Raw genomic sequence first — 15,769 nt, forward strand, 5'->3', positions numbered from 1 at the left:
AGGATGCCACAGGGGGCATCAAGCATTTATTGAACGCAGCTCCTTGTTGAGGTACTATTGTTATGCCTCTGGCATCTACTGATGCGGGAGGCATATGGCGATTGTCCTGTCCGTTCATCCGTCTGTCAGTTCATCCGTCCGTACGAGGTTAACCAAATGGGACTGTTTCGTCTAGCATCAATACCCCTTTCTAGAATGACTTGATACTAATGCAGATGTAACCTGTGACCATTCCTCATCTTCAAACATCACCTGACCTCAGTTTGACCTTGACCTTGACCTCGTTTTGGACTTAGGTTGCTTTGTTTGGGCCATCTCTTGGTTAACCAAATGGGACCGTTTCGTCTAGCATCAATACCCCTTACTAGAATGACTTGATACTAATGCAGATGTACCCTGTGACCATTCCTCATCTTCAAACATCACCTGACCTCAGTTTGACCTTGACCTTGACCTCGTTTTGGACTTAGGTTGCTTTGTATCGACAAGGATGCCACCGGGGGCATCACGCGTTTATTGAACGCAGCTTCTTGTTTTTTGTTTTTGAAGCTTTAGCAAAGAAATTTTTTTAAGCAAGCAATTAAACTCAGGTGAGCGATATAGGGCCATCATGGCCCTCTTGTTTAGATTTTAACGATATGGTCAAAATTTACTAAAGAGTCAGCTTGCCCATTTGATCAGGCGTACATGTACCATGCTCAGTTTTAGAGATATGGCCCTTTGAAAATTTTGTAAATATTAGTGAAAGGCTTGTCTGAATAACTCCTCTTACAGCTTTTAAAGGATCTGGTCCAAACTTACAGAAATATATGAATAAGAAGATCTGTGAATATTATCAGGACATAGGTGAACCATGTCTGGTTCATTAATGCTGGCCATTTAGACTTGTACAATATGCTGTATTTTGCCATACAGATAACTGTTGTATCATTTTTCAAGGGACTTTGTCCAAACAACAGAAATGCATTGCTTGCTTATCAGAATATATCATGTACTAGTTACTATTTACCTCAGTATATTCCCCATCCACCCAATAAACCATCTCATCTATTTGCAACAAAATATTTTATTCATATTTTTAGGATATATATGTACTATAATATACCCCAGGTTATAACTCCAAATTAAAACACCCTCCCCCTTCCCTTCCTATTAACTGCACCCCCCCCCCAACCCCCACACCCAAAAAAAATGAAAGTAATGAATATTCAAGTAAAAAATAAATTACCTTTGGCTATTCACTAAACATCCTGTTTTACAAAATGAGTATGCAGCAAAGTTCTTGAATTAAGATTTGTGTCAATATGAAAAAGTTCAGTAGGTCTAAATATGCACATTTTGTCAAATTTTTAGAGTTATGACCTTTAAAACTAGCTAATACAAACCTTGTTGAAATGAGATGAAATGGCAATGAAACCAAACAAGTTCTCTTCCGTTTATGATGCTTATAACTTGACTGGCCTGTATTCTTGCTATTTATTATTTACCAAAGGCTCTTCCATTTCTACACAGCATTTCAAACTTAACAAAACCTTTCTTGTTTCCAGGTTTTCTGACAAGGATCTTCCAAAGAGACAGAACTGGAACGAGGCTGCAGTCGAGGTGAGACACAAAGTGTATGGAAGTATGAGAACCCTAATCAAAGACTGGGAGTCACAGGAAACTCATTTTGGAAAGTTAGCAAAACATATTGAAGACAGCATCGAAAAGGAGTTTCCTGCTTTCGATAAGGAAATCTATCAAGCAGAGAAATTACTGTCCAATTCACAAAAAACAACATCAGTAGATACTGACGAAACAGAAATCGGTCTGGTTCCAGAATTTATTCAGAACAGAATTGGGGGTCTCAGTCTAGGAACCAAAGTTGCTCTTGGAATTGGACTGTCTCCAGTTCTACTTGTTGGAATGATTTTTCGTTTACCAGTCTTGGGAGCTCAAGCTTTTGAAAAATTCTACTCCAAGTACAGTCTTGAAAAGGAATTCAGAGAGGCTGCAGTTGACAATGGTGACAAAGAAAAGCTGAAATATGTTTGTGAAAAATATGCCAGAAAGACTGTGGAGAGTATAACAGACAAAATGAACATGCGACAGGTCATTGAAGAAGATATGCAACCCCTTACTACTTACCTAAAACAACAACAAAAAAGAATGGAGATGCAAATTCAATGTGACCTTGACCTGCTTAAAAATTTGAAAGATGAAGACCGGAAAGATGAGGATGTTTTGAGAGTTTATGATCCCCTCAATGCTAAATTTCTCATATTACGTGAATGTCTACAACATTTCATGCTTATTCACCTGCCGGCAAAGTTTGCATCTTGGATCGAGGAGGTACCATTCGCTGATATCGAAGTTGGAGATACATTGATCTGTAGTGGGATGGCAGCAGACATATTTCAGGCCAGGTCTAAACCTTCTACAATGACAGATGGTAAGGATATCGTATGTGTGCGAGTCATCAAAGAAAAGATAAAAGAGAACAAGATGAAACAGTTCCTGAAAATTTTGGAGGCATACAAGTAAGTTTTAAAGCAAGTATATTCCAGTGTGTATTAAATAGAGGATATTACGTAAGTTTCTTTTCATACTGTATTTATTGAACGAGTTCAATAAATTATTATGATTGGAGGCTCTGCCGAGCATTTTATCAATTTTTTCAATGACTAATAAATTCAGCGTGGAAAGATACAAATGTAATATTCTTTTTATAACAAGTATGTTTTTCCTGCTGAAAGATCAAAATTTCTTCTTTCTTTACCTGTCATTTCAACCAGTGTCTCATATACTTAAAACGACGTCATCATCAAAGCTTTATTACACTAGTGAAATTTTATAATTATGTAATTTGTTTCTTTCCTTCATGCGACATCAAACGTGATAAATGGTTTTAAAACCTGTAGATTGGTTAATAAATGCACTTGTTTTATTATGCCCCCCTTTGAAGAAGGAGGGGTATATTGTTTTGCAGATGTCGGTCGGTCGGTCGGTCGGAATGTAGACCAATCCGTTTCCAGATGATAACTCAAGAACGCTTGGGCCTAGGATCATGAAAGTTGATAGGGAGGTTGGTCATCACCAGCAGATGACCCCTATTGACTTTGAGGTCTGTATGTCAAAAGTCAAGGTCACAGAGACACCCTGAATAGTAAAATGGTTTCCGGATGATAACTCAAGAACACTTGGGCCTAGGATCATGAAAGTTGATAAGGAGGTTGTTAATGACCAGCAGATGACCCCTATTGATTTTGAGGTCAGTATGTTAAAGGTCAAGGTCACAGTGACCCTGAACAGTAAAACGGTTTCCGGATGATAACTCAAGAACGCTTAGGCCTAGGGTCACGAAAGTTGATAGGGAGGTTGGTCATGACCAGCAGATGACCCCTATTGATTTTGAGGTCAGTATGTCAAAGATCAAGGTCACAGTGACCAGGAACAGTAAAATGGTTTCCAGGCAATAACTCTAGAACGCTTGGGCCTAGTTTCAGGAAAATTGATAGTTAGGTTGGCCATGACCAGCAGATGACCCCTATTGATTTTGAGGTCATTAGGTCAAAGGTCAAGGTCACATTGGCCAGGAACAGTTAAAATGGTTTCTGATCTTCTTATCCAAAACCATAGGGCCTAGGGCTTTGATATTTGGTATGTAGCAAAATCTAGTGGTCCTCTACCAAGGTTGTTAAGATTATTTCCCTGGGGTCAAATATGGCCCAGCCCCAGGGGTCATATGGTTCATATAGACTTATATAGGGAAAAACTTAGAACCTTCATGTCCATAACTTACATCATTCAAATTTGGACCACATGTATAGTTTTGAGTGGCAAGATGAACCTTGACATGAGTTGACCTTGATCTTGACCTAGTGACCTACTTTCACATTTCTGTAGCTACAGCCTTCAAGTTTGGATCACATGCATAGGTTTGTGTACCGAAAAAAACTTTGACCTTGTTATTGACCTAGTGACCTACTTTCACATTTTTGAAGGTACAGGCTTCAAATTTGGACCACATGCATATTTTTTGTTCCAAAATAAAATTTGACCTTGATTTTGACCTAGTGACCTACTTTCACATTTCTCAAGCTACAGCCTTTAAATTTGAACCACAAGCATAGTTTTGTGTACTGAAATGAACTTTATCTTAAGATTGACCTAGTTACCTACTTTCACATTTCTGAAGGTACAGGTTTCAAATTTGGACCACTTGCATAGTTTGACCTTGATTTTGACCTAGTGACCTACTTTCACATTTCTCAAGCTACAGCCTTCAAATTTGAACCGCATGCATAGTTTTGTTTACCGAAATGAACTTTGATCTTGAGATTGACATAGTGACATAGTGACCTACTTTAACATTTCTGAAGCTACAGGTTTCAGCCCGCCCGCTTAGCTCAGTAGGTAGAGCATCGGTCTACGGAGGGGTCGTGAGTTCGATCCTCGGGCGGGGCGTATGTTCTCCGTGACTATTTGATAAACGACATTGTGTCTGAAATCATTAGTCCTCCACCTCTGATTCATGTGGGAAGTTGGCAGTTACTTGCGGAGAACAGGTTTGTACTGGTACAGAATCCAGGAACACTGGTTAGGTTAACTGCCCGCCGTTATATGACTGAAATACTGTTGAAAAACGGCGTTAAACCCAAAACAAACAAACAAAAACAGGCTTCAAATTTGGACCGCATGCATATTTTTGTGTTTTGAATTGAAATTTGACATTGATTTTTACCTATTACCTACTTTCACATTTCTCAAGCTACAGCCTTCAAATTTGAAGCACGTGCATAGTTCTGTCTACCGAAATGAACTTTGACCTTGAAATTGATCTAGTGACCTGCTTTCACATTTCTCAAGCCACAGCTTTCAAATTTGGACCACATACACATTGTTTTGTACCGAAATGAAATTTGACATTGATTTTGACCTTGAGCTAGTCTTGAAATTTGGAACATTCAAAAATGGCTCAGTGGATGGCGCCAAGATCACTCTGTAATCTCTCGTTAGGTTAATAGGTTAAAGGTCAAGGTCAGATTGAACCAGAATGGTAGAACTTTTGCATCAAGGGGGGCATTTCGTGTTCCACCAGCTCTTGTTTCACTAATATCAGTAGCCAGAGGGAAATGCAGAACGAATACACTGATTAATATTATGCAGAAGTGTAATTGGCTATTAGTGTGAATTCATAAATAAACAAATATGTTTTCTGTCAGCCAAGTTGTGAAATAAAAGTGATGTGATAACTACCCTATCCACTTAATGTATTGATTTACTCCAGTCTGTTTGTGTCTGTCACAAAGCTTGTCCGCACTCTAAGTCGTACATTTCGCATCCGATCTTCACCAAATTTGAACAAACTGTGTTTGACCATAAGACCTCGGCCAAATTCGATAAATAGCCAAATCGGCTCAGGCACTTCGGAATTATGGCCCTTGAATTACTGAAAATCGGCCTTTTTACTCTTGTCCGCGCTCTAAGTCGAATATTTCTCAACCGATCTTCACCAAACTTGAACAAAATGTGTTTGACGATAAGTCCTCGGCCATGTTTGATAACTAGCCAAATCGGCCCAGGCACTTTGGAATTATGGCCCTTGAATTACCAAAAATCGGCCTTTTTGCTCTTGGTCAGAGACCACCAATTCAAAAAAGTACAGAGAACTTACTGGGAATGAGGTAAGTGTATACCTGGGAATAAGGTAACGTCTGTGCGTTCTGATTGGTCAGTCATGTAAACAAACCCAGGAAGTGATTATTTTTTCAAAATTGATATTTTTTCACTGCATTTACAGTATTTTATTATACATTTTGACAAAATTTGCTACATTTTATGTGTATTGAAAAAAAGTTTTATCAAACGAATTTCTCCTGCCATGTCAATGATGTAAACAGGGGGTCATCTCATTCACACGAAAATTACTTAAATAAAGTATCACTATTCATATGTTTTTCGTCCGATATTTTGGTAGAACTAAGATAGTTCTTGAAAAACTTGTAATTAGATATACATGTTTCGATGTATGGAAGGCCGTACACGCCATAATGTTACAATGTAAGTCTGTGGGAAAACAATTGGTGGTCTCTGACCTATAATAGAGCTAAAACATGACTTTCGTCGGAAGTCATCACAGGTAATGTAAATGGCCATAAATCTGTTGTAAATGATGTAGAAAGACGTTTTCGTGCAAAAATAAGCGTGAAATTTGATTTTTTTAAAAAAAATTGGCCTTTTTTTTTAACAGGTGTGCACATTTTTGTCTGGGCTTTTTGGCCAAAAAGGATCATTTTTATCTCTGTAATGTTAGAGAATGATCAAAATTATTAGACCTTATTTCTATTTTTTTACGGAATGAATCGTATTTCAGCTTCCAAGTCAAATCAAAAGCAGACAACTGAAATTTTCACGAAAAATTGCAATCTCACGACGACAGGGACCGAGTCTGGGCATATAAATCGACAGGGGGTGACCTCAGTAAACTGTCCATATCTTTCTTAAAACTGTTCATTTCTTGATGAAACTTTGTAAGACATTTGGTATTGGATCATGTTTCACAATATCACTGTAAAATTGGAAAATGTGATACGAAACATTCATCTATAGGTCAGAGACCACCAATTCAAAAAAGTACAGAGAACTTACTGGGAATGAGGTAAGTGTATACCTGGGAATAAGGTAACGTCTGTGCGTTCTGATTGGTCAGTCATGTAAACAAACCCAGGAAGTGATTATTTTTTCAAAATTGATATTTTTTCACTGCATTTACAGTATTTTATTATACATTTTGACAAAATTTGCTACATTTTATGTGTATTGAAAAAAAGTTTTATCAAACGAATTTCTCCCGCCATGTCAATGATGTAAACAGGGGGTCATCTCATTCACACGAAAATTACTTAAATAAAGTATCACTATTCATATGTTTTTCGTCCGATATTTTGGTAGAACTAAGATAGTTCTTGAAAAACTTGTAATTAGATATACATGTTTCGATGTATGGAAGGCCGTACACGCCATAATGTTACAATGTAAGTCTATGGGAAAACAATTGGTGGTCTCTGACCTCTTGTTTGCTCTCTAAGTTGAACATTTTTCATGGGATCTTCACCAAACTTGAACAAAATGTGTTTGCAGATAAGTCCTCGGCCAAGTTTGATAACTAGCCAAAACGACCCAGGCACTTTGGAATAATGGCCCTTGAATTACCCAAAATCGGCCTTTTTACTCTTCAAAGGTATATTTGTAGTGAGTAAACAGTATATAAAGACTGACAGGGTGAGCTTTTGTGATCACCCTTTGTCCATCGTCCGTCCGTTGTCCTTCCGTTCGTCTGTCAACAATTTCCTTGTGAACACAATAGAAACCACATTTTGTATTTGATTTTAATCAAACTTGCACTCAACTTGTATGGGCATAGTATCTCGGTTCCTTTCGAAAACTGGCCAGATCCCATCATGGGTTCCAGAGTTATGGCCTCTTGAAGGGCAAAAAATTGCCATTTTTGGCTTGTGAACATGATAGAGACCACATTTTGCAATCAACTTTAATAAAACTTGCACACAACTTGTAATGGCATAATATCTCGGTTCCTTTCGAAAACTGGCATTTTGTCCATTGTCCGTCTGTTGTCCTTCCGTCCGTCCGTCAACAATTCCCTTGTGAACACAATAGAAACCACATTTTGTATTTGATTTTAATCAAACTTGCACTCAACTTGTATGGGCATAGTATCTCGGTTCCTTTCGAAAACTGGCCAGATCCCATCATGGGTTCCAGAGTTTTGGCCCCTTAAAGGTCAAAAATTTGCAATGTTGGCTTTTGCAGCCATATAGAGACTTCATTTATGGTTTGATTTGATACAAACTTGCAAAATATCTTCAACAACAATAAATCTTGAATTCCATGATGAATCTGGCAGATCCAATTATAGGTTCTGGAGTTATTTTATATCTGATTACCTCCCCTGATTTTAATCAAAATGGATTTATATCAGTAAGTACTTATAGGACTCATGTGAAGTTTCATGATTGTCATTAGTTGGTCTCAGACAATCAAAGTAGATATCTATGGACTGATTTTATGTCAAATTACCTCCCTTTATTTCAAATTAAAATGGGTATATCTCTGTAACTAATGAAGATACTGATCTGAAATTTCATTTATGCCATCAGATGGACTTGGACAATCAGTGAAGATACATAATGACTGAATTTATGACAAATTACCTCCCTTTATTTTTTATTTAAATGAATATACCTAGCAGCTTCTAATGAGATTGGTTTGAAACATTATTTTTGTCTTCCATGGTAAAAAATTTCTACTTTTACTTACTTTTCTAATATGTTGTTGTAAAGGCTTGTACTCTGTATCTTCTACATGCATATACCAATGCATGATTACCTCCCCTGATTTTAATAAAAATGGGTTTATCTCAGTAAGTATTTATAGGACTCATTTGAAATTTCATTATTGTCATTAGTTGGACTCAGACAATCAGGGTAGATAACTAAGGGTTGATTTTTTGTCAGATTTCCTCCCTTTGTTTCAAATTAAAATTGGTGTATCTCAGTAACCAATGAAGATACTGATTTGAAATGTCATCTATTCCATCAGATGGACTTGGACAATCAGGGCAGATAACGTTTGACTGAATTTATGACAAATTACCTCCCTTAATTTTATGTAAATGAATATACCTAATGCAGCATCTAATGAGATTGGTTTTAAATGTTATTTAAGTCTTCCAGGGTAAGGAATAGTCATGCTAGTACAAAAATGCAGCATTTTAGCCTAGGACCCTCAAACTTGGTATGGAGATTGGCCCTGACTAGTACGTGACCCATAGGTCAAAAGGGACTGTTACAAGAAAATATTTATCCTGATTATATATAATGTGTATGCCTATGTGATCTAGGTCAAAACTTGATCTTATCATTAAGAGCAATGGTACTCAGGTGAGCGATATAGGGCCATTATGGCCCTCTTGTTCTAATTTTTAGCTCGACTATTCAAAGAATAGTCTAGCTATTCTACTCACCCTGGTATCATTGTCACACCTTGGTTAAAGTTTTGCATGCAAGTACATATGGCTATCATTTAAACGCATATAGCTTTGAAACTTGTTTTTTCTTTTTCTAGGTCAATTACCAACCTCACTGGGTCAAGTCCCATAACTTTGACATATATTTTGAGCAAATTATGCCCCCTTTTGGACTTAGAAAATCCTGGTTAAAGTTTTACATGCAAGTCACTATCTCCAAAACTAATGCAGATATTGAATTGAAACTTCTCGTGAGTCTTCAGGGTTATAGAACTAGTTGATAGCATCAAGTCCCATAACTCTGACCTGCATTTTGGCCAAATTATGCCCCCTTTTGGACTTAGAAAATCCTGGTTTAAGTTTTGCGTGCAAGTACATACAGGTATTACTTAAAGGCATATAGATTTGAAACTTATTTTTTCCTTTTCTAGATCAGTTACCAACCTCACTGGGTCAAGTCCCATAACTCTGACCTGTATTTTGGGCAAATTATACCCCCTTTTGGACTTAGAAAATCCTGGGTAAAGTTTTACGTGCAAGTTACTATCTGCAGAACAAATGCAGATATTGAATTGAAACTTCACATGTGTCTTCGGGGTTATAAAACTAGTTGATAGCATCAAGTCCCATAACTCTGACCTGTATTTTGGACAAATTATGCCCCCTTTTGGACTTAGAAAATCCTGGGTAAAGTTTTACATGCAAGTTACTATCTGCAGAACAAATGCAGATATTAAATTGAAACTTCACATGTGCCTTCAGGGTTATAAAACAAATTGATTGCATCAAGTCCCATAACTCTGACGTTCATTTTGGTCAAATTATGTCCCCTTTTGAACTTAAACTAATGCAGATACTGGATTGAAACTCTATAGATATTTTAACATTTAGGGTAGTATTTTCCTGCTTCTGGGACAATATTTTGAATAGACGAACACTGGCTGTCTAATGGACAGCTCTTGTTTACCTTGTTGTCAACATTAGTGGACTTCTAGTTGAATCATTTATGGAAAACTACCTCATTATCCTGCATAGGTCTTATACTTCTAAAAGATTGGTAAACTGATATTAAAATGTTGTTTTTTTGTGTCAAGAACAATAAAGAAGAAGAATATAGCAAAATGTTATGGATTCTGGAATCCTGGTGTTGGAAGTGGCAAACTGTACCAGATTCTTGAACCACTGCAGTGTAGTCTCCGACAGTTTGCTGCAGGAGCTGACTTCCAACATAACCATGACAACAACTGTGTAAGAACCATGACCCAGTTAATGAATGGTCTCAACTTCCTCCATGACAGAAAACTTGTGCATTTTGACCTGTCCATGGACACAGTGGCAGTATGTTTTATTTTCTCATACTCAACTATTTTGTTTAATATCTGCTTCACAAACTAGGTATCCAAATTTAAAGGCCATGTATATTAACTGAATTAACATTTAACACAGTCATATCTAGTGTATTGCACATTTGTTTCACCCTTTGGTAATGATTTGTCAAAATTTTGGATCCAATTTGCTTTTTCCACCTGCAGAATAGACAAAGTTATTATTAGTTTCAGAATTTTTTTTATTACCTTTCTCTATTAAGTTTTTATTTTGTGAACTCATTTGGTCATGGATTTTATTTTCTCCTAGGATCACATATATGCTTGTACTTTGCTTTGTTTTTAAAGCTATTTTTTAGTCATTTTGCTCAATATCAGCAGAATAGACTAGGGCCTTGTTCCCACAAGTTTGTGAAGCCTCAAAGAGTTATTCATGTAATGGTAATTATCTAGTTTTCTGATTCTTTTTAGATTATGGATAACCTTTCCTGAATGAAAAATTAATAATGCTTCAGTGTTGTACTCAAAATAAGGAAAGCCCAAGTGTCTTGTTTCAAACATAACAGGAGCTGTCTGTAAGACAGCACGATCGATTTTTCTCAGTGCTTGACTCTGAATTAGAGCTTTGCCAGTAAAAACTTAATAAAACTTTAACCAAAAAATTCTAACTTAAAAGAGGCATCACTCTGTCAAAATTTAAACCAGAGTTATGGGGATTGTTTCTCCTGGTGTGGACTTTGATAGTTAATAACTGTTTTTAAGTTTCAAGTCAATAGCTTTGATAGTAACAAAGATATTTGACTTTATCAAAAGCTTTAACAAAAGGCGACGCCAACAGCGACGCTGGGTCAAGTGCAATAGCTCTACTTTTTCTTCGAAAAGTCCAGCTAAAAATGCAGTGTTTGAAAGTTCAGAATATTATTTATTTAGAAGCCTTCATGATAGAGCAGTAAAAGTCGCCAACTTTTAATCAATTGCCCCTTATTGATGTGGTTTAAAAACTTGCTTGGGTTGTAGAATTCTTCATGTGTGGAAGACATCCAGCTGGCTTACCGATGGTGGTTGGTTCTACACAGGTGCTCACCATGCCATGCCTGAATTAATGCCTTGAGAGGCAGCTGGGGTCTTCCTCCACCATCAAAAGCTAATGTAGTCACCATATGACCTAAGATTTGTTTGAGATACTTAAAAACCAACACAAAATGTGCTTTACTGTGATGTAAGTTTAAATTTTGTTGAAAAAGCCAAGTTATTAAATTTGCATACCAGTAGATAAGATGCTTATTAAATTATACATTTGTAACAATTTCCTACACATGTTCATGCAGTATGCTAAACTAAAGTTATGGTCTGTAAACCTTTCCTATATTCCAGTCAAAACAAAGGGAAAATCTGCAATTCATACAAATTATATACTTTCCATTACAGGTTGATGAAAATGGTAAAGTCAAGTTAACAAACATTAGTCCTGAGATGAGGTTAAATCTTGAACCAGAAGTCATAGACGGAAAAGTTTGCTTATCCAAATACATACATATCGAGCCAAAATTCTTCCAAAACAAGAACCGGGTTGTCTATAGGATCAGGGATGATATGTATGGTGTTGGAATCATCATGTGGGAATTGTGGGTTGGGCAACCAGTAGTTGAAATTGGAAAAGAATTTGAAATCCCTAAATCTTTGAAAAGAAGGTCAAGTGCTACATCTACCAGCAGCCAGCTATCAAGGAATTCGAAAGGCGGATCATCAAAAAGCTCTAATAGTGAACTTGAGAAAAGTGGCTCAACTGGATCATTTAAGGGAAGGAAGGGAAGTAGTAAGAAAAAGAAGTCGCAGGAATCCGGTAAAGGTGAGGAAAGTGATACTGATGATGTCTTTGAGTGGGTAGAAGATGAAGTTTGGTTCTCAAAATATCTGGAAACATTCCGACCAGTGCAAACAGATGATTTTCACGATGAAAACAAAAAGAGAGCTCAGCTTAGTGAGAAGTGGTGGCAAACAGTTGAAGTGTGTCTTCATCAGAACATCAATGCAAAAGAATGGCTCGAGTTGTGGAAAGATTATCCAAATTTTCCAGAACTGTCCATTGTTTTTCAAGAAAAACATTTTTCAAATGACACTGATAAATGAGTTGACCATGTATGGTCTGGATTGAAATCTGTGTGGAAAAACACAGATGAGGAAATGAGAAATACTTTTGGCATATGTGTTGTCAGTGACGAATGGCAAATATTGGATACAGTCTTATCCAAGTACTAATAACTTATTTCACAATGCTGAGAGAGTACGGTTGGACCAACTGGGCAATTTTTTGCTCATTTGAGCAAATGATGAACACTTAATTATAAACTTACTATTATTCTCAGGACTGTAAACAACTTTTTCATCATTTTCTAAGGCAAAAAACATGTCATTGTTAGGAAGTGAAATGTGATGTGACCTTGCTATTGATTTAAGAGTATGAGCAAATGCCGTCACTCTTACATTAGTTAAATATAGAATAATGGAAGGAGACACAAGTCTGTACAGGTTGTAAATGTTTGTTTAATACCAAGTTGTCTTATTTAGTGTTTTCATTTCCAAAAAAATATTTTATCAGATTTTATTCAAACTTAGTAGTAATAGTCAGTGTCAGGTAACTTTAGCACACTGAGCTCTAGCAGGGTTATGGGTCTTATAATATTTAAGAAAAAGTTTGTTTCTGGATAACTGCTACAACACAATTCATCAGATTTTTGTTGACTGATTTTAAGCTTTGGCAAAAGTTACGGAGCTTAGACTATTCAGATTTTTAGCCCACCATCATCAGATGGTGGGCTATTAAAATCACTCTGCGTCCGTGGTCCGTCCGTCCGTCATTCCGTCCGTCCGTCCGTCCGTTAACAATTTCTCGTTATCGCATCTCCTCAGAAACTACTTGGGGGATTTTGACCAAACTTTGTCAGAATGATGTATTGGTACCCTAGTTGTGTCCCCCTGAAAATCAGACTGGTTCAACAATTTATGAGTGAGTTATGGCCCTTTGTTTATTTCTATGATTTATATAGATTTATATAGGGAAAAACTTTGAAAACCTTCTTGTCCAAAACCACAGAGCCTAGGGCTTTGATATTTGGTATGAAGCATTATCTAGTGGTCCTCTACCAAGATGATTCAAATTATTTCTCTGGGGTCAAATATGGCCCCGCCCTGGGGGTCACATGGTTTATATAGACTTATATAGGGAAAAACTTTGAATAACCTCTTGTCCAAAACCACAGGGCCTAGGGCTTTGATATTTTGTATGTGACATCATCTAGTGGTCTTCAACTAAGATTGATCAAATTATACCCCTAGGGTCAAATATGGCCCCGCCCTGGGGGTCATATGGTTTACATAGACTTATATAGGGAAAAACTTTGAAAATCTTCTTGTCCAAACCACAAAGCCTAGGGCTTTGATACTTGTAATGTAGCATCATCTAGTGGTTCTCTACCAAGTTTGTTCAAATTATCCTCCTAGGGTTAAAGATGGCCCCGCCCCGGGGGTCACATGGTTCATATAGACTTATATAGGGAAAAGCTTTTAAAATGTTCTTGTCAGTAACTACAACATTCAAACTTGGACCACGTGTATATTTTTGAGTGGCAAGATGAACCTTGACATGAGTTGACCTTGATTTTGACCTAGTGACCTACTTTCACATTTCTGTAGCTACAGCTTTCAAATTTGGACCACATGCATAATTTTGTGCACTGGAAAAAACTTTGACCTTTATTTTGACCTAGTGACCTACTTTCACATTTTTGAAGGTACAGGCATCAAATTTGGACCATATGTATAGTTTCGTGTTTCAAAATGAAATTTGACATTGATTTTGACCTAGTGACCTACTTTCACATTTCTCAAGCTACAGCCTTCAAATTTGGACTACATGCATAGTTTTGTGTACCGAAAAAAACTTTGACCTTGACATTGACCTAGTGACCAACTTTCACATTTTTGAAGGTACAGGCTTCAAATTTGGACCACATGCATAGTTTTGTATTCTGAAATAAAATTTGACCTTTACATTGGCCTAGTGACCTACTTTCACATTTTTAAGGTACAGGCTTCAAATTTGGACCACATGCATAGTTTTGTATTCCGAAATAATATTTGACCTTGATTTTGACCTAGTGACCTACTTTTACATTTCTCAAGCTACAGCCTTCAAATTTGGACCACATGCATAGTTTTGTGTACCGAAACAAACTTTGACCTTTACATTGACCTAGTGACCTACTTTCACATTTTTGAAGGTACAGGCTTCAAATTTGGACCACATGCATAGTTTTGTATTCCGAAGTAAAATTTGACCAGGATTTTGACCTAGTGACCTAGTTTTACATTTCTCAAGCTACAGCCTTCAAATTTGGACCACTTGCATAGTTTTGTGTACCAAAATGAACTTTGACCTTAAGATTGACCTAATGACCTACTTTCACATTTCTGTAGCTACAGGCTTCAAATTTGGGACCACATGCGTAGTTTTGTGTACCGAAACAAACTTTGACCTTGACATTGACCTAGTGACCTACTTTCACATTTTTGAAGGTACAGGCTTCAAATTTGGACCACATGCATAGATTTGTGTTGTGTACGAAAATGAAATTTGACCTTGAGCTAGTCAATAAGTCTTGAAATTTGGAACACTCAAAAATGGCACATTGGTGGGCGCCAAGATCACTCTGTGATCTCTTGTTATTTGTTTTAAGACAACTCCTGTTTGTTTCTTCAATTTGCCCCATGTGGTTCTGGGACAATCTGTGTATGAAAAGAATTGGAACCACTGCCTTACCCTTGCATGATCGTAAGAGGCGACAAATAGGGTCTTAACACTTGGTTTTGCAGTAACTCTGTGATTCCAGCAGGTTTGCAGATTTTGATTCCATACCTCATGTTTTTATTTTGATGTAAATGAGATGTGGAACCAAAATTTGTAGTCCTGTTTGGCGCCATATAACCTATACTGTGTTGGTGTGCCATAAAACCCAAATAAATAAATAAATGTTTCTTCAATTTTGCATTAAATCACTGTAAGGCTAGTTGCAAGCACTGTCCGGATGTTCCTGTAAACTGATTTTTAGCAGGTGTATTTGATTATTCAATTTTTAGCTCGACTATTCGAAGAATAAGTAGAGCTATCCTACTCACCACGGTGTCGGCGTCTGCATCACACCCTGGTTAAGTTTTTCGTACCAGTCCACATTTTGACAAAGTCTTTTGAGATAAAGCTTTGAAACTTTCAACACTTGTTTACCATCACCATGTCCAGTTATAGGCAAGAGTACATAACTCTGTCAAGCATTTTGACTGAATTATGGCCCCTTTTGACTTAGAAATCTTGGTTAAGTTTTTCATACCAGTTCATATTTTGACAAAGTCTTTTGAGATA

General features: G+C 37.0%; 1 protein-coding gene across 1 annotated transcript in view; it reads left to right on the forward strand.

Annotated features, from left to right (window-relative positions):
- The window catches only part of LOC123525928 (uncharacterized), a 34,686-nt gene extending 19,293 nt beyond the window's left edge, over positions 1-15,393 (forward strand). The window contains exons 9-11 of the mRNA XM_053537823.1: positions 1,548-2,519; positions 10,123-10,366; positions 11,782-15,393. Of these exons, the coding sequence (XP_053393798.1) occupies positions 1,548-2,519; positions 10,123-10,366; positions 11,782-12,483 (1,918 nt within the window). The 3' untranslated portion in view covers positions 12,484-15,393. The remainder of the gene's footprint in view (positions 1-1,547; positions 2,520-10,122; positions 10,367-11,781) is intronic.
- Positions 15,394-15,769: the final 376 nt, after the last annotated feature.

The sequence above is a fragment of the Mercenaria mercenaria genome, chromosome 3 (genome assembly GCF_021730395.1).
Source record: "Mercenaria mercenaria strain notata chromosome 3, MADL_Memer_1, whole genome shotgun sequence".
Taxonomy (NCBI): domain Eukaryota; kingdom Metazoa; phylum Mollusca; class Bivalvia; order Venerida; family Veneridae; genus Mercenaria; species Mercenaria mercenaria.